The 19,268-nt window shown below is 42.5% G+C and overlaps 1 protein-coding gene across 1 annotated transcript in view; it reads right to left on the reverse strand.

Moving 5' to 3' along the window:
• Positions 1-19,268, reverse strand: part of ARHGEF11 (Rho guanine nucleotide exchange factor 11) — a 497,471-nt gene that overhangs the window by 107,480 nt on the left and 370,723 nt on the right. Inside the window, exons 24-25 of the mRNA XM_053719923.1 lie at positions 2,062-2,208; positions 1,051-1,130 (exon numbers count right to left, since the gene is read on the reverse strand). Of these exons, the coding sequence (XP_053575898.1) occupies positions 1,051-1,130; positions 2,062-2,208 (227 nt within the window). The remainder of the gene's footprint in view (positions 1-1,050; positions 1,131-2,061; positions 2,209-19,268) is intronic.

Below are 19,268 nucleotides of genomic sequence, written 5' to 3' on the forward strand. Positions count from 1 at the left end.
ACTAGTAAGAGGAAAAAACTGACTCCTTGAAGAGATCCTCTCCTCTTAAACGATCCAGGTAGATGATGTAAATAAAGCTGACACGAGAAGAGCTGGGGATCCTCTCCTCCATAGAAAATGCTTAATGTGGGCTAAACCAGAAATGGGGGCGTCACATGATCGGGGTAAAATAAACTGCGCAATATTTCTTCTAAATGAAAAAAATGTGCAAAGTGATAGACGGTTAAAAAATGGCTCTTCCGTTTAAAACACAAATAAGCCCTTAATAGCCCATAGCCTCAATACATAGTCACAGGTTAAATAATAAAGGATATCCTTCACCATTAACCCCTTACATCCCTTAGCCAAATGTCAACTCTCGTTACTGAATTAAGTGTGCCAAATATTGTCTCATATTAAGTGTGCCAAATATATTGTCCCCACATGAATCCTTAATAAAAAATAAAATAAAAAAATAAAAAAAATTATGTCCCAGAAAAAAGGATCTGAAAAAGAGGGTTAACCTCTTAAGTGCTGCTGTCCTTCTGTACCTAGAAGGCAAAGGCACTTACCTTAGATCCAACTGCATTATAGATGCTGATCCTTAGGTGTGGCGGGCACTCCTTTCCCTGTCATGGACCTGTACGAAAAGAAAGAACAGAGTAACCAACTCTGGATTTCTACAAAAGGGTAGCAAAGTGTTAAAAGTAAAGCAAGACATCCTCGCTGCCTTTTAACTGCTAAAAGCCACCACTACTCTTACTCAAGAGATTGATGTGGACACAGCTAGACCCTAATCCTTGCTTGCAGGTTAAAGTAGCCATAAAAGGATTAAAATCTTCAGACACCAACTTCGCACAACCTCCATTGACAAAGGCAAAGAGAATGACTGGGGATTATGGGTAAGGGAAGTTACACTTAACAGCTTTGCTGGGGTGCTCTTTGCCTCCTCCTGCTGGCCAAGAGTTGAATATCCCACTAGTAATTGGAATGACGTTGTGGACTCTCCATGTCATAGAAAAGAAAATATTGTGGTAGGCCACATAAACTAGTTGAGAAAATTGTTGTTACCCTTGAGAGCATGAGGTCTCCAATCTCTTTGACAATTGGTCCTTCATCTCTCATCCGTTTCATGGATTCTGTCAGAGAATCTAAAAAAAAAAAGCAACAAAAAATAATAAAATAAATTTAAAAAAAAAACTGGATGCTGGACTATGGACTTTAGCAAAAATATAAATGCTATTTTATGTTGGTCTGTGTGCTGCACTCATAACGCTTCAAACAAAGAATATGTTTCATTTTGCATCATTTGTAGGAACTGATGGGTCATTTTCTTGTTGATTATTTTTCCCTATATTCCCTTATTGTCATTTTGTCTACCTGTAAGAATATATAACCATAATGACGCCATTTTGTCTCTACTTATAACGAACTCATCTTAAAATGGAGTCTAAAACAAAATGTATATTTCATTATAAGGTAGTTATTATGCTGTGAGAAAAATATGAAGCTGAACACTTTATCTCAATTTGTCCGATGGCCTTGTTATGTCTTTGGCAATGCGACTAAGTATATTTTTATTTGACACTCCTCGCTCACTAAAAATACTCCTTTTAATTCCATATTTTTAACAAAGTTCTTTGTTCCATGCATACTGTGTAAGATGGTGTGGCTATGATTACGTCATTGTTTAACCCCAATACTGTAACCATTGTCTATAAACGTCTGTGATGCCTTATAATAAACAGAACAGTGATTAGACTTTACTTGCTGCCTGTCTGATTGTTGTTCCCAAGATTTCAAGTAACCCATTCAGTTCTGGGTGAAGGTGTTGAATACTGCTAAGTGTCAAGTGATACCCCCGGTTATCAGATAACGCCTAACACTACCATATTGTATATTGTCCCATTGCTCAAATGATTAAAAAGTATTCCCGCTAAAGGGGTTTAGTGATAATTATGGTGAGAGTTAACCAGAACCAAAATTAAACTGTAAAATTCAAAATACACCACAATTCATGTCAAAACTTTAGTAGATTATACAAATCTGCAGCTGTATTACAAAAACTACTAATTGTCTTACTATGGATCTCAATCAGCTCCGGTAGGTTTGGGAAGACGAGCCAAAGTTCATCCTGAGACAACAGGTTCTCTTTGCGCATCCGTTGATAAAAAATAAGATCCAGTACCCGCAAGACACGAAGATGAGAAGTCTCTGTCACAAACAGTTCTGCAACAGGACAACAGGCATAAAAAAAGAGAATGCTAGAACATTGTGACCTTGCACCTTTCAACACCATTTTTATTATAACATTCTCTAACTATTGATTGTTGGACTAGCTTAGTGGTGTCCAACAGTTTTTTAGAAAAAGAGCAACATTTGATTTTTTTTTTTTTTTACACACAGGGTTGTTAAAAAAATGTTTTTATGAACAATAACAAAAAAACAATTTATACTTACCTGATAAATTAACTTCTTTCATGGTGGTGAGAATCCTTGATCCATTATTCCTGGGAATTAGTTCCTGGCTACTAGGTAGAGGCAAAGATTCTGAAACCATAAAAGCCCTATAAAACCCATCTCACCTAGCTGACACGAGAAGAGCTGGTAGGAAAATAAATAAGACAAAAAAGGGAGCAGAAAAAAAAGAGAGGTCCAAAAAACTAAAACATAACCGGGTGGATTTCCCTCATGGGTTAGAGACTGAGAGTTCCCTCTTGATGAGTTTTATATGCCACTGCTGTGACACTAACTGAATAAGAAAACACATATGAGACTACTTCTCAGCAGGGGCAAGCTCTGAAGGGCCTTGAAAATACATGAAGCTCCAAAACATTTATAGGAAAATACTTCACCCAAGGAGACCAAACCTCATTGCGCTTTCAGAGACCCCCAAAACTGCACCCCAGCCTGAAAGACTTGCATTTGTCATTATCACAGACCAGATGGGACAAACAAAAGAAGCTCCCAAAAATAGGCCGATAATCCAGCCATCAAAACAGGGACTGCCTTGTCATTGGATCCAAATAATTTCTCTGAGAGAACTTATAAAGATCTCTGCACCACAGAAGAAGCATAGAAAGCTGAAGAGGCATCATGAGAAACCAGAGCAAACTGAATAGCATCTGAAATGGCTATCATTAGGCTTAAAACTTCCATGCAAAAAAAACTACTGAAGGAAATAGAATTAGAATTAAGCTAAAAACCAGCTACAACCTTCTATAATCAGTAGAAGAAATCTCAGGAAGACAATCTAATTACACAAGAGAATGTGGACTGGGGAACAAGAGAACTCATTGTTGAGAAGAAAATAGTTAATGTAAAAATGGAGTTTAAAATACCCTGCCCTCTAATCACAGACAAAAGAGTACCCAGAACCTGAAAATACCCTGGAAGCAGACAAATCAATCAAATGGAAGAACAACTAACTGAAAATGTTTGTCCATGAAAACAAACCTTAAAAACTGATGAAGATATTTGTGAAAATTAATACTATAAATTTATTGTGGACATAAACTGACTTTGTAAGAGGAGAACACTCCAAATAGATCCCATTTTGAATGAAAAAATACCTGAAAAAAATTGTTCAGAGTCTTAAAATCCCAACCCCTGTTCCAAAACTTGGAAGTGGAACAAATTCACCCATGGATTCCAGATCTTAAAAAAAGACCTTTTGCCCACAAAGGATACTTTGGAACATAGGACAGAAAAACCATCCCCTCAGTAATCCTGAGAAACTAATTTAGAACCCAAGGACCCTAAACAGACTAAAAACCAAGTCTCCTACCAGAATATCTGAGTCAGGGAGGCCCCATCTTTATCTTGACTTGGATGAGGGAGAATGTTACTTGGATCTGAACCAATTCGAATTTGACTTCCATAAAAAAAGAAGATCCCTGTTTCTAAGAGGAAAAAGAGAAATAATGTTGCTTGTACAAACAAAAATGAAAAGCTTTAGAAATTTACCCAGAGGCTTTTTTCCCTGGCAAAGAAAAAAAACTCCTTACATCCAGACACAGAAGAAATAATAGAATCTAAACTAGAACCAAACAAAAACTGTCCTAGAAAAGAAACAAAAGTTTGGATTTAGAAACCATATCAGCCAACCAGGACTTTAACCATAAAGCCCTTCTGGAAAGAGCTGCTAACATCATATCGTATTTACCTAAAAGATGACAATAATAGCATTACAAATTAATGCATTTGCAAATTAAAACAAAGAAACAGGATTCAGAAAATCATTACTAAGAGTTTTACGCCAAATTGAAGAGGCTGCAACCAGATAGGAAATACTGAATTGCTGGGCTAAAAAGAAAACCTACTTGCTGAAAGTCTCTCATAAGAAAGGATCCCAGATACCACCAAAGGAATGATAGTTAACAGCCAAAGTAGATATAGCCCCATGCACCTTAGGAACAGACTCTGGAAGTTTAATAATAAAGGCTGTCAAAGAATAAAAAAGGACTACCTGGCTTAGATCACTCCTAGAAACTATCTCAGAGACAGCATCAGGAAAAAATCCTGTAAATTTAGCAGCAGGTTTTAAAAAAAATAAAAAATTAAAAAGTTAAACAAACTTAATCTCATATACCTTAGGATCTTGAAACCCCAAAATAACTAAATACCTCTTTTATAAAGAGAACAAAGATGTTTTAAACAAAACAAGATGATAATTCTATATCATGATTAACAAGGACTGCACAGCTGAACTGGAGGCAAAATATCAGTAATTTTTCAATATACACACTTAACATTAGAATGAATGTTTTCAGAGGATCTAGCTTCTAAAGTAGTTTTAGGGACAGAAACAGAAGGCTCTAATATAGTGGAAACTACGAAAAAGTAGAAAACACAATAAAATAAGTATGTCCTTCTTAGAAAAGAAATCTAAAAGCAAGGGAAAACCTTACCCCATAACAGCAGAGGACGCAAAGCGCTAACGTCTGGAAAAAACTAGTCCATTAAAAAGTAGATGTTCTAATAGCACACTCAAAACAGAAAAGGTAACACGCATGTAAAAGAAAAACCCTAAACACACCAAAACCCGGCGCTTGGAAAAAAAAGACAACGCGCACTACCCCAATCGGCCTAACACGACAGCCAACACGCGCAAACCCGATGTACACCAATAACATGTGCAAAAAAATAAATAAATAAAGGAGAATAGAGCCTTAAAAATAAAAAGGAGCCATAGTAAACAAATCCAAAAAAATACATATTAAATACTGTCCCAGGCTACAGAGTACAACAGTATACAAACTATGTAGCCCAACAAGACAATGAGTGCCCCTCATTTACTTACCCATAGGCACCCAACTAATGGACATCTTCTAACTGGGATCCAGTAGATAGCCAAACCAGTGCTGAAACATAACAGCAGAGAATATGCAATAGGAGTATATAGACGACCCAACAGGGGTAGGAGAAGTACAGGTCCCCGTGACGTTTGTGGAAGATTTGTGACTTACTCCCATAGGGTGTAATTGTGCCACTACCACATACTCCCAATACATCCCTTGGCTAACAGCAGCATCCTGAGGGGAAGCCGGCCTCAAATCAGTTTGAGAACCCCTCTTACAAAAGATCAGGAGCACCTTATTTCTTCACCTTCCTCCAATGGAGGCAAAAACAAGACTGGTTACCAGTAAGGTGTGTGGGGTTTTATAGAGATCTTGGAGTTTTGGAATCTTTGCATCCTCCAAGTGGCCAGGAAGAGTAATTTCTAGAAGTAATTGATCATGGACTCTCACCACCTGTATGAAATAATTATTTGTATTATTAAAAAAAAAAAAAAAAACAGGACTTCCGGTGGGTGGCCGCTGCGGGAAGACGCAAGACTGTGGAGCTCTGTAACATCTCAGCTCGCAGTCCAAGTCTTTTAGCATTAATACGGCCAGAAAAGCTGCAAAACCTTGGCAGGGAAGCTCTCTATACCTGCCCGGACCCGAAGCACTAGGAGCGAACTAGACCTGCTCCCCCACCGGGAAAGACAAAAGGAATAACTCACCCAGAAACCGTACAACAGTAGCGAGAGGCTAATATACCACACGGCGGAGAGAGGAAGAAGAGAGACCACCCTGGTGTGATCGGTCTGGAGGGTTAAAGTGCTCGAAGGTAGAAGTCAGAAGCACACGGAGAGAACCGCCGTTGGTGAGTCGCATGGTGGAGCTGCGGCCGCCATCTTGATTTTTTTCTTTAATCCTGTGCCGAGACTCGAGCAGTCATAACAGAGGGGCCCTACAAGCACTGACTTAAAACCCTGACCCCCAGCACCAATAGATATAAGGCACATGAAGGGAACCCTTGGGCAACATTTTATTTTATTTGACTGAAAAGATATCAAGTTAACACTGCCCTTGGCCGCAGCCACACGCGGCCTTCACTATACAGACTGCCGCAACGATCACTAAACAAAATCCCTGCAGACATAAAGCAAAGTGCTGACACCCTTTCCTGAAGATTTCTAGATATACTAAAAACTGACTAAGAAATGCAGACACTGTCTGAGACCTCTGTGGTGAGGGGAGATGCTAATTAAGAGCCAAGTATGAAAAAATAACTACGCAGTACACTGAGCCCCCCTACAAACTGCAAACATAAAATCACTGGACAAGTGCTGCAATGATCAAACCATGAGAGCCTGACTATCTATGCATACCATCAGGGCTACAAGACTTTAGCATCTCCTTTGTATTTGTTTTTATTTACTGAAAGTGAAAACACACGTTCTGGAGAGTGTATGCAGAAGTACTACTCTAGTTTTGTTAAAACCACCTGCACCATGTCAAATAGACAAAAGCACCAAGAAAGGAAAACCAAGGCTGCAGTTGAGGTACACGCTGCAGAAAACATGGCTGCAGAGATTGCAGAGGAGACCTTGCAAGATACCCACCCCATTGTGACCCAGATATCTGCTCTGTTCCTCCCCAAAATAGAGCAATTACAGACGGGGATGGACTCATTGTCATCTGATTTCAAGACCTTCTCTTCTAGACTACAGCATGTTGAGCAGAGAGTAGGTGATGGAGAAATCCTACAAAAAGAAAGCTCTACAAAGATAGCAGCACTGGAGGCCCAGAATAAAACATTGCTTGACAAGGTCGACGACCTGGAAAATCGCTCACGGCGTAACAACCTGCGCATTGTTGGATTGCCAGAGTCGGTGCCCAGTACAGACTTAATAGAATTCGCTGAACGAACCTTGCCTACTCTGCTACATTTGAAACCTGAGGACATGCCGTGTCGTAGAGAGAGCCCATAGGGTGGGTAACATCAATCAAGATCAGAAAAACACGAGAGGGCCCGTCAAGTTATAATCCGATACCTCAACTTTAAAGATAAGATCCTACTTCTAAGAGCATATCGCCAGAACTCACCCTTATGCTTTGAGGGGAAAAAAATTCTGATCTTCCAAGACTATTGAGCGGAAATCTCCAGGAGAAGGGAATTCTCACCATATTGCAAAACAGTTATGGAGGCTGGCCGCCCCTTCTCGCTGCTGTTCCCAGCGAAACTCAGACTTCAGACCCAACAAGGGGTAAAAATCTTCGAGGATCACAGACATCTCCAGAAATATCTAAAGCAGGAGCAAGACCTCACAGCTAAAGACACCTGAAGGAGAGAAGACTAGTCCTAAGAAACAATCACAGATCTCGGGACACTTGCTTTCTCACGCATTCTGTGAGATAAAGAGGAAAATAGATCCTCAAAGGACCAAGTGTTACATACTAAATCTTATTTAGATGGGGTTTGTATACATGTAAAGTTAATAGACTCTGCTACTGACATTCTTGAAACATATACTAGAACATGCCCTGGCTGACCTGTTGCACTATACAAATTCTCTAGGTCAGAAAATACTAGCTATCTCTGTGGGGGGGGGGCTGTCTTTTTATTACTCACAAGGTGGAAGACTTAATTACGCATAGGTTTGAAGATCTATACCTGAGAGCAATCTAGTTAACCCTTTGAAAGATGTTCTTCGAAATAGATCATGAAAGAACAACAGTTAGCACCCTAGTGATATAAACACCTCAACAAAAAACCCCAGGGAGGCAACCTTATTCCTTGGCTGGGGGGGTATGACCCCTGGCTGCCATCACCTAGTAAAGCCCACCCTTTAGCCGGGAAGTACCCGAGAGAACAAAAAGTAGTAATCTACTGCAGCTTAGCTTTCTTAACATTTCAACTTTTTAGAAACCTAGCCACGAAATCTGGTTCTTGGGGGGGGGGGGGGGGGGGGTGTACTGTACACAAAAAGTAACCTTACTAGAAACACCAGTAAGGGGTGGAGAAGAAATAGACTTAATTTGTTCATTTGTTTAAATTTAGGATGTTTGTTCAAATGTGTTGTTTTCATTGTTTACTAAATGTTTTCTTATCTAGCCAACAGGATGCTCACCTCTCTCCCGGAGACCAAGTGAAGGGGGAGGTTAGTTTTAGCCAACAAAGCACATTCATAAAACCCACGGGACTTCCCAGGTATTTCAATGCTATCACAACCCAACACTCTATAATACCACACACTTCAGCACTGCAAACACATAAGAAACGACACTATATTGAATAGTAATTTATCTGTAGTAAGCTGGAACGTAGGAGGCATCACTTCCCCGCAAAAGCGTAAATCAATCTTACGTTATTTACACTCCAGAAAAACTGACATTGCCATTCTAGAAGAGACACACCTATCGCAGCTAGAACACCAAAAATTGAAGCAGAGCTGGGTGGGGGAGGTTATTTACACACCATATGAGCAGAGGAGAGAGCTAGGGGAGTAGCAATCCTATTTAGGAAAAATCTACAATACACCATTGGCAAAACACGAACTGATCAGGAAGGTACGTCATGATTCAGCTAGAGGTTGGGGGCTAGCTTTTGTATTGGTTGGAGTTTATGGACCACAGACCCAAAAACAACTATTCTTGAGGACACTGCACACATAAATCATGAATTTCACCACTTCACCTCTCATTATCGGAGGAGACTTTAACATTGCCCCACAGGTCCCCGCTGATAGATTTGTTAACCCTGACAGAAACACCCCCTCAACTAAGAGAGTATTAAACTCCAAAAAGGAATCACTGATGATACGCACACTAGCGAGATCATTGAACTTGCAAGATGTGTGGAGAGCCAAGTACCCAGAGAACAGGGAATACACATGCATGTCCGTAGCAAGACACACCCTCTCAAGATTAGATTTTTTTTTAGTTTCCTCAAGCTTGTGCCCGAGAGTAGTGGAGGCAACCATAGACCCTATAACAATCTCGGACCACGCCCCTATAGCAGTAACGGTCCACGCGGGAGGCTCGGCTCACAAAACAAACAAATGGATCTTCCCATCTTACCTATATAGGGACCCAAACTTCTATAGACATATTTTGGGGGAATGGCACACTTATGTGGATATTAATAAGGCACACATTGCTGACCCCCTCCTCTTTTGGGAGGCGGCCAAAGCTGCATTGAGGGGGGCTATCTCAGCTTACGCCACATCCATTAAAAGACAAAGTAAACAAAAAACGGACCAGCTTCTGACATGCCTATTAAATGCAAGAAATAAATACCTCAGAAATCCCAATACCATGAACTTACATAAATACAAAGAGGCCAAAACACTTAGAGACAACTACATAATACAACAATCCAATAAAGCCCATGCCAAAACGCAAGCTAAGTATTATAGGTTTGGGAGTAAAACTGGGAAATTATTGGCCAGAGTGACCAAACTGACTAAGAAACGAAGCTCGGTTCTAGCAATAAAACAGGGAGAAGTAATACTTAATAAAGAGACTGACATCCAAGATGCCTTCACCGGTTTCTATAAAGATCTTTACTCCACACAGCACATACATGATTTAGACAGAGATAGTTTTTGGACTCGTATCCAGCTACCAAAACTAGAACAGACCAAACTTGGAGAACTTAACTCCCACATCACCCCAGAGGAAATAGTAGCCACAATCAAAGATTTAAAGCTAGAGAAATCCCCGGGCCCTGATGGACTGCCGGCGGAGTTCTACAAAATTTTGGGATCAGACATAGCAGGGGCTCTGGCGAAGTTGTTTAATGGCTTGATGGAGGACACAGTGGTCCCCTCTGTTAGGTTTGCAGAAGCACATATTAGTATCATACCAAAAGAAGGACGAGACCCCCTTCTCACACAGTCTTATCGCCCCATCTCCCTGTTAAACCAGGACTATAAAATCTTGACAAAAATCCTGGCCAATAGGTTAGCAAGAGTCCTTCCGTCGCTTATCCACAGTGACCAGACAGGTTTTGTTAAGGGAAGATCCTCCGTCCTTAACATTAGGAGGGTCCAAACAGTCATTCAATACTATTGGCAGATCTCACGAGATAAAGGGAAGAGGGAAAACCATAAAGAAGCAGCCTTACTACTGATCGATGCTGAAAAAGCCTTCGATAAGGTTCTGTGGGAACATCTCTTTTATACTCTGGGGAAGATGGGAATAGAAGGCTCATTCGTAAAAGCAGTGTCCAACCTGTATAGGATCCCCCAGGCATCCATTCTTGTAAATGGGATAGCCACACAGCCCTTCATGCTACACAGAGGTACGAGACAGGGTTGTCCCCCGTCTCCCCTCCTCTTTGACATTGCGAATGAGCCCCTAGCGTGGAAAATCAGGGAACAATTAGAGGGAATGCAGATAGGTGAGACGCGTTCACACATATCGTTATTTGCAGACAACATGGTTTTATTTTTACAAGACCCACGCAGTAACATCCCTCGACTAATGGAATTAGTGAAAGACTTTGGTAAGATTTCAGGTTACACGATTAATACAGACAAAACTGAACTAGTTTGGTTGTTATCCAAAGAAGAAAGGCAAATTCCACAATTTGACTTTAAGGTAGTAGAAGGGAACTTTAAATATCTAGGTATAAATCTTAATACAGACCCACGAAAGTGGTATTCAATAAATTATGGCCCCCTGTTAGGACAGTTGAAAAATCTGCTTAAAACATGGTCTCCGCTCCCCTTGTCTACCTAGCCTCATTTTTAAAAGCCCATGTGGAAGCCACAGCTCTAGTAGAATGAGCTGTAATCCTTTCAGGAGGCTGCTGGCCAGCAGTCTCATAAGCTAAGCGTATTATACTTCTTAGCCAAAACGAAAGAGAAGTTGCCGAAGCCTTTTGGCCTCTCCTCTGTCCAGAGTAGACAACAAACAAAGCAGATGTTTGACGAAAATCTTTAGTAGCTTGTAAATAAAACTTTAAAGCACGAACCACGTCAAGATTGTGTAATAGACGTTCCTTCTTTGAAGAAGGATTAGGACACAATGACGGAACAACAATCTCCTGATTGATATTCTTATTAGATACCACCTTAGGTAAAAACCCAGGTTTGGTACGCAAAACTACCTTATCTGCATGGAAGATCAGATAAGGGGAATCACACTGTAAGGCAGATAACTCGGAAACTCTACGAGCCGAGGAAATAGCTAGCAAAAACAGAACTTTCCAAGATAAAAGCTTGATATCTATGGAATGAAGAGGTTCAAACGGAACCCCTTGGAGAACTTTAAGAACCAAATTTAAACTCCATGGCGGAGCAACTGGTTTAAACACAGGCTTGATTCTAACTAAAGCCTGACAAAACGCCTGAACGTCTGGAACATCCGCCAGACGCTTGTGCTAAAGAATAGACAGAGCAGAAATCTGTCCCTTTAAGGAACTAGCTGACAATCCCTTTTCCAATCCTTCTTGGAGAAAAGATAATATCCTGGGAATCCTGACTTTACTCCAATCCTGACTTTACTCCATGAGTAACCCTTGGATTCACACCAATAAAGATATTTACGCCATATCTTATGATAGATTTTCCTGGTGACAGGCTTTCGTGCCTGAATTAAGGTATCAATAACTGACTTGGAGAAGCCACGCTTTGATAAAATCAAGCATTCAATCTCCAGGCAGTCAGTCTCAGAGAAATTAGATTTGGATGGTTGAAAGGACCCTGAAGTAGAAGGTCCTGTCTCAGAGGCAGAGTCCATGGAGGAAGGGATGACATGTCCACCAGATCTGCATACCAAGTCCTGCGTGGCCACGCAGGTGCTATCAAAATCACTGATGCTCTCTCCTGCTTGATTTTGGCAATCAAACGAGGGAGCAGAGGAAACGGTGGAAACACATAAGCCAGGTTGAAGGACCAAGGCGCTGCTAGAGCGCCATGAGATCCAGTTCTGATTTGCCCCAACGTTGAACCAATTGTGCAAACACCTCCGGATGGAGTTCCCACTCCCCCGGATGAAAAGTCTGTCGACTTAGAAAATCCGCCTTCCAGTTCTCTACACCTGGGTACATATGGATAGCTGATAGGTGGCAAGAGTGAATCTCTGCCCAACGAATTATCTTTGAAACTTCCAACATCACTAGGGAACTCCTTGTTCCCCCTTGATGGTTGATGTAAGCCACAGTCGTGATCTTGTCCGACTGAAATCTGATGAACCTCATTGTCGCTAGCTGAGGCCAAGCCTGAAGAGCATTGAATATCGCTCTTAGTTCCAGAATGTTTATTGGAAGGAGGGTCTCCTCCTGAGTCCACGATCCCTGAGCCTTCAGGGAGCTCCAGACTGCCCCCCAGCCTAGAAGGCTGGCATCTGTCGTTACTATTGTCCAATCTGGCCTGTGAAAGGTCATACCTTTGGACAGATGGACCCGAGATAGCCACCAGAGAAGAGAATCCCTGGCCTTTTGATCCAGATTTAGTAGAGGGGACAAATCTGTGTAATCCCCATTCCACTGACTGAGCATGCAGAGTTGCAGCGGTCTGAGATGTAGGCGGGCAAACGGCACTATGTCCATTGCCGCTACCATTAAGCTGATTACTTCCATACACTGAGCCACCGAAGGGCGAGAAGTAGAATAAAGAACACGGCAAGAATTTAGAAGTTTTGATAACCTGGTCTCTGTCAGGTAAATCCTCATTTCTACAGATTCTATCAGAGTTCCCAGAAAGGAAACTCTTGTGAGAGGAGATAGAGAACTCTTCTCTTTGTTCATTTTCCACCCGTGCGACCTCAGAAATGCCAGAACTATGTCCGTATGAGACTTGGCAATTTGGAAATTTGACGCCTGTATCAGAATGTCGTCTAAATAAGGGGCCACTGCTATGCCCCGCGGCCTTAGGACCACCAGAAGTGACCCCAGAACCTTCGTAAAGATTCTTGGAGCTGTAGCTAACCCAAAGGGAAGAGCTACAAACTGGTAATGCCTGTCCAGGAAGGCAAACCTGAGAAACCGATGATGATCTTTGTGTATCGGAATGTGAAGATAAGCATCCTTTAAATCCACTGTAGTCATGTATTGACCCTCCTGGATCATAGGTAGGATGGTACGAATGGTCTCCATCTTGAATGATGGGACCATGAGAAATTTGTTTAGGATCTTGAGATCTAAGATTGGTCTGAAGGTTCCCTCTTTCTTGGGAACCACAAACAGATTTGAATAGAAGCCTTGTCCCTGTTCCTCCTTTGGAACTGGGTGGATCACTCCCATAACTTGGAGGTCTTGGACACAATGTAATAATGCCTCTCTCTTTATCTGGTTTGCAGATAATTGTGAAAGGTGAAATCTCCCTTTTGGAGGGGAAGCTTTAAAGTCCAGAAGATATCCCTGGGATACAATTTCCAACGCCCAGGGATCCTGAACATCTCTTGCCCAAGCCTGGGCGAAGAGAGAAAGTCTGCCCCCTACTAGATCCGTTACCGGATCGGGGGCCAATCCTTCATGCTGTCTTAGAGGTAGCAGCAGGCTTTTTGGCCTGCTTACCTTTGTTCCAAGCCTGGTTAGGTCTCCAGACCGACTTGGATTGGGCAAAAGTTCCCTCTTGTTTTGTATTAGAGGAAGTTTGTATTAGACCAGGATTTAAGCCATAGCGCCCTACGCGCTTGGATGGCGAATCCGGAATTCTTAGCCGTTAGTTTAGTCAAATGAACAATGGCATCAGAAACAAATGAGTTAGCTAGCTTAAGTGTTCTAAGTTTGTCAATAATTTCAGTCAATGGAGCTGTATGGATGGCCTCTTCCAGGCCCTCAAACCAGAATGCCGCCGCGGCTGTGACAGGCGCAATGCATGCAAGGGGCTGTAAAATAAAACCTTGTTGAATAAACATTTTCTTAAGGTAACCCTCCAATTTTGTATCCATTGGATCTGAAAAAGCACAACTGTCCTCAACCGGGATAGTAGTACGCTTTGCTAAAGTAGAAACAGCTCCCTCCACCTTAGGGACCGTCTGCCATAAGTCCCGTGTAGTGGCGTCTATTGGAAACATTTTTCTAAATATAGGAGGTGGGGAAAAAGGCACACCCGGTCTATCCCACTCCTTGCTAATAATTTCTGTAAGCCTTTTAGGTATAGGAAAAACATCAGTACACACCGGTACCGCATAGTATTTATCCAGCCTACACAATTTCTCTGGTACTGCAACTGTGTTACAGTCATTCAGAGCAGCTAATACCTCCCCAAGCAACACATGGAGGTTCTCAAGCTTAAATTTAAAATTAGAAATCTCTGAATCAGGTTTCCCCGAATCAGAGATGTCACCCACAGACTGAAGCTCTCCGTCCTCATGATCTGCATATTGTGACGCAGTATCAGACATGGCCCTTAAAGCATCTGCGCGCTCTGTATTTCTCCTAACCCCAGAGCAATCACGCTTGCCTCTTAATTCAGGCAACCTGGATAATACCTCTGACAGGGTATTATTCATGATTGCAGCCATGTCCTGCAAGGTAATCGCTATGGGCGTCCCTGATGTAATTGGCGCCATATTAGCGTGCATCCCCTGAGCGGGAGGCGAAGGGTCTGACACGTGGGGAGAGTTAGTCGGCATAACTTCCCCCTCGTCAGAATCTTCTGGTGATATTTCTTTTATAGTTAAAGACTGATCTTTACTGTTTAAGGTGAAATCAATACATTTAGTACACATTCTCCTATGGGGCTCCACCATGGCTTTCAAACATAATTAACAAGTAGTTTCCTCTGTGTCAGACATGTTTAAACAGACTAGCAATGAGACTAGCAAGCTTGGAAAACACTTTAAACAAGTTTACAAGCAATATAAAAAAACGTTACTGCACCTTTAAGAAACACAAATTTTGTCAAAATTTTAAATAACAGTGAAAAAAAGGCAGTTAAACTAACAAAATTTTTACAGTGTATGTAACAAGTTAGCAGAGCATTGCACCCACTTGCAAATGGATGATTAACCCCTTAATACCCAAAATGGAATAATAAAAGACAAAAACGTTTTTGTTTTTTTTCTTCAAACAGTCACAACTGCCACAGCTCTACTGTGGCTTTTTACCTCCCTCAAAAACGACTTTGAAGCCTTTTGAGCCCTCCAGAGATGTCCTGGATCATGCAGAGGGAAACTGAATGTCTCTGTCAGTATTTTTATCTGCACAGAAAAGCACTAAAAAAGGCCCCTCCCACTCATATTACAACAGTGGAAAGCCTAAGGAAACTGTTACTAGGCAAAATTCAAACCAGCCATGTGGAAAAAAACTAGGCCCCAATAAGTTTTATCACCAAATACATATAAAAACGATTAAACATGCCAGCAAACGTTTTATATTACATTTTTATAAGAGTATGCATCTCTATTAATAAGCCTGATACCAGTAGCTATCACTGCATTTAAGGCTTTACTTACATTAGTTCGGTATCAGCAGCATTTTCTAGCAAATTCCATCCCTTGAAAAATATTAACTGCACATACCTTATTGCAGGAAAACCTGCACGCCATTCCCTCTCTGAAGTTACCTCACTCCTCAGAATATGTGAGAACAGCCATGGATCTTAGTTACTTCTGCTAAGATCATAGAAAACGCAGGCAGATTCTTCTTCTAAATACTGCCTGAGATAAACAGTACACTCCGGCACCATTTAAAAATAACAAACTTTTGATTGAAGAATAAACTAAGTATAAAACACCACACTCCTATTACGACCTCCATCTTGGTTGAGGCTTGCAAGAGAATGACTGGGTATGACAGTTAGGGGAGGAGCTATATAGCAGCTCTGCTGTGGGTGATCCTCTTGCAACTTCCTGTTGGGAAGGAGAATATCCCATAAGTAATGGATGATCCGTGGACTGGATACACTTAACAAGAGAAAAATCTTTTAAAGACAGAATATGGTCTTTATAACTTAAAGTGAAATCAGTACATTTGGTACACATTCTAAGAGGGGGTTCCACCATGGCTTCTAAACATAATGAACAAGGAGTTTCCTCTATGCCAGACATGTTTAAACAGACTAGCAATGAGACCAGCAAGCAAACTTTTGAATTGAAGAAAAACAACTAAATTACACCACATCTCTCTAACTGCTTCCATGCTTGTCGAGAGCTGCAAGAGAATGACTGGAGGTGGCAGTTAGGGGAGGAGCTATATAGACAGCTCTGCTGTGGGTGATCCTCTTGCAGCTTCCTGTTGGGAAGGAGAATATCCCACAAGTAATGGATGATCCGTGGACTGGATACACCTTACAAGAGAAAGGAAGCTCAAATTGCAAGGCCGCCAACTCAAGAGACTCTGCGAGCCGATACAATAGCCAACAGAAAGAGGACCTTCAAGAAAAAAATCTTAATGTCAATAGAGTGCATAGGTTCAAACGGAACCCTCTGCAATACCCTCAGAACCAAGTTCAAGCTGCAGGGAGGAGCGGACTGTCTAAAAACAGGTCTGATTCTAGACAGAGCCAGAACAAAGGACTGAATATCTGGAAGCTCAGCGAGCCTCTTGTGCAACAAAACAGATAATGCCGAAATCTGTCCCCTTCAAGGAACTGTCGGCAAGTCCTTTTTCCAAACCATCCTGGAGAAAGGTCAGAATCCTGGATACCTTAACTTTGTGCCAAGGGTATCCATGCTTCTCACACAAGGACAAGTAAGTCCTCCATACCTTATGATAGATGCGACAAGTAACCGGCTTCCTAGCCTGAACAAGTGTATCAATCACTCTCTCAGAAAACCCTCTCTTGGCCAAGACTAAGCGTTCAATCTCCACGCAGTCAGCCTCAGAGAATCTAGATTTTGATGTTGAAAGGGACCTTGTACCAACAGATCCCTACGATAGGGTAACCTCCAAGGAGAAGATGACATCTCCACCAGACCCGCAAACCAAGTCCTCTGCGGCCACGACAGAGCAATCAGAATAGCCAAAGCTTGCTCCTGCTTGATGCGGGCCACTACACGAGGTAGAAGTGGCAATGGTGGAAAAATGTAAACTAGGGTGAACCCCCAAGGCATCGCTAAGGCATCTATCAGCTATGCCTGGGGATCCCTGGACCGCGACACATATCTGAGTAGCTTGCAATTGAGTCTGGAAGCCATGAGGTCAATCTCCGGTATCCCCATCTGTGACAAATCCCCGCAAACACCTCGGGATGAAGAGACCATTCATCCAGATGGAAGGATTGCCTGCTGAGGAAATCCACTTCCCAGTTGTCCATACTTAGAATGTGGATTGCTGAGAGCAAGCAGTTGATGGACTCTGCCCATTCCAATATCTGAGAAACCTCCCTCATTGCCAGAGAGCTTCTTGTCCCCCCCTGTTGGTTGATGTAAGCCACCAAGGTAATGTTGTCTGTCTGGAATCTGATGCAGCTGAACGACCCCAGTAGAGGCCATGCCTTCAGAGCATTGTAGATCGCTCGAAGTTCCAGAATATTGATTGGAAGGAAAGACTCCTCTTGAGACCATTTTCCCTGTGCCATCATGACACCCCAGACAGCTCCCCATCCTGCCAGACTCGCGTCCGTGGTCACAATCTCTCAGGACGGTCTCAGGAAGGACCCACCTGCTGTTCCGGATGGATCCACCAAGAGAGGGATTTCCTCATCCGAACGTCCAAGGAAATCAGTAGGGATAGGTCTGTATGATCGCAGTTCCACTGTCTCAACATGCATAACTGAAGAGGTCTGAGGTGGAACCTGGCGAATGGAATGACATTGATGCTTGACACCATGAGTCTAATCACCTTCATACTCTGAGCCACCGAGGGACTGGAGGAGGACTAAAGGGCAAGACAGGTGGATGCAATCTTCCTGTGTCGCTGAACTATGAGAAATATCCTCATGGATATAGAATCTATTATCGTTCCCAGGAGCTCCACCCTGTTGCTGGGAATCAGGGAGCTCTTTCCTGAGTTTATCTTCCAACCGTGGAATTGGAGCAAAAGAAGAAGAGCCCTCGAGTGATCCTCTGCGAGACTGGACGGCGGTGCCTGGACTAGGATGTCGTCCAGATAGGGTGCCACAGCAATGCCTCTGGATCTGGCCACTGCAAGTAGCGCCCCCAGAACCTTTGTGAAGACTCTCGGGCCGTCGCCAGACCAAAGGGAAGGGTCACAAACTGGAAATGTTGGTCCAGGAATGTAAATCTCAGGAACCTGAAGTGGTCCCTGTGGATTGGCACATGAAAGTAGGCATCCATCAAGTCTATTGTCGTCATGAACTGACCCTCTTGAACTAGGGGCAGAAGAGATCTGATCGTTTCCATTTTGAACGATGGAACAGCCAGAAATTTGTTTAAACATTTTAGGTCCAGAATCGACGGAACGTGCCCCTTCTTTGGGACCACGAAAAGGTTTAAATAGTACCCTAGTCCCCTTTCTGCTGGGGGTACCAGTACAATTACTCTGAGGGAAGAGAGATCCCTCACACATTCCAGAAAGGCATCTCTCTTTTCTGGACTGGAAGACAGGTTTGACAGGAGGAATCTGCCTCTGGGCCAATGAGATCTGAACCCTATCCTGTATCCTTGGGTGACAACCTCCAGAACCCAAGGGTCCTGAACATCCTGCAACCAGGCTTCTGAGAATAGAGATAATCTGCACCCTACTTGGCTTGGAGACCGGTCGGGGGCCGCTCCTTCATGCCGACTTTCTTGCCCCTTCATGCCGACTAATCTCTCCTATTCATTTTTAATAATGTTAGCCATCTTAACAGGAACCGGGAAGGTCTGAGGCACCACCCTGTCCTTATATACTTTATCAAGCTTAGGAATCAAAGGTTCCTCCGGTAGCTTTGGTTCCAGAACCTCGAGGGTAGCAAGCACTTCAGCAAAAAGCGAAAATTTTCCACCCTAAACCGAAAGTCAGGCTCCTCTGCTGTCGGAGCTTTAGATGACAAAGACTACGACCCAGAAGGAACGTCCTCCGAAGAGTTGGAGTCGTCCTCATCAGCGGATAATCTTTCCGAAATATCCATTGGCGTAGATGCTTGGGTCGGATCGCCATATTTTACCTTACACTTGCGC

Source organism: Bombina bombina, chromosome 1 (genome assembly GCF_027579735.1).
Source record: "Bombina bombina isolate aBomBom1 chromosome 1, aBomBom1.pri, whole genome shotgun sequence".
Classification (NCBI taxonomy): Eukaryota; Metazoa; Chordata; class Amphibia; order Anura; family Bombinatoridae; genus Bombina; species Bombina bombina.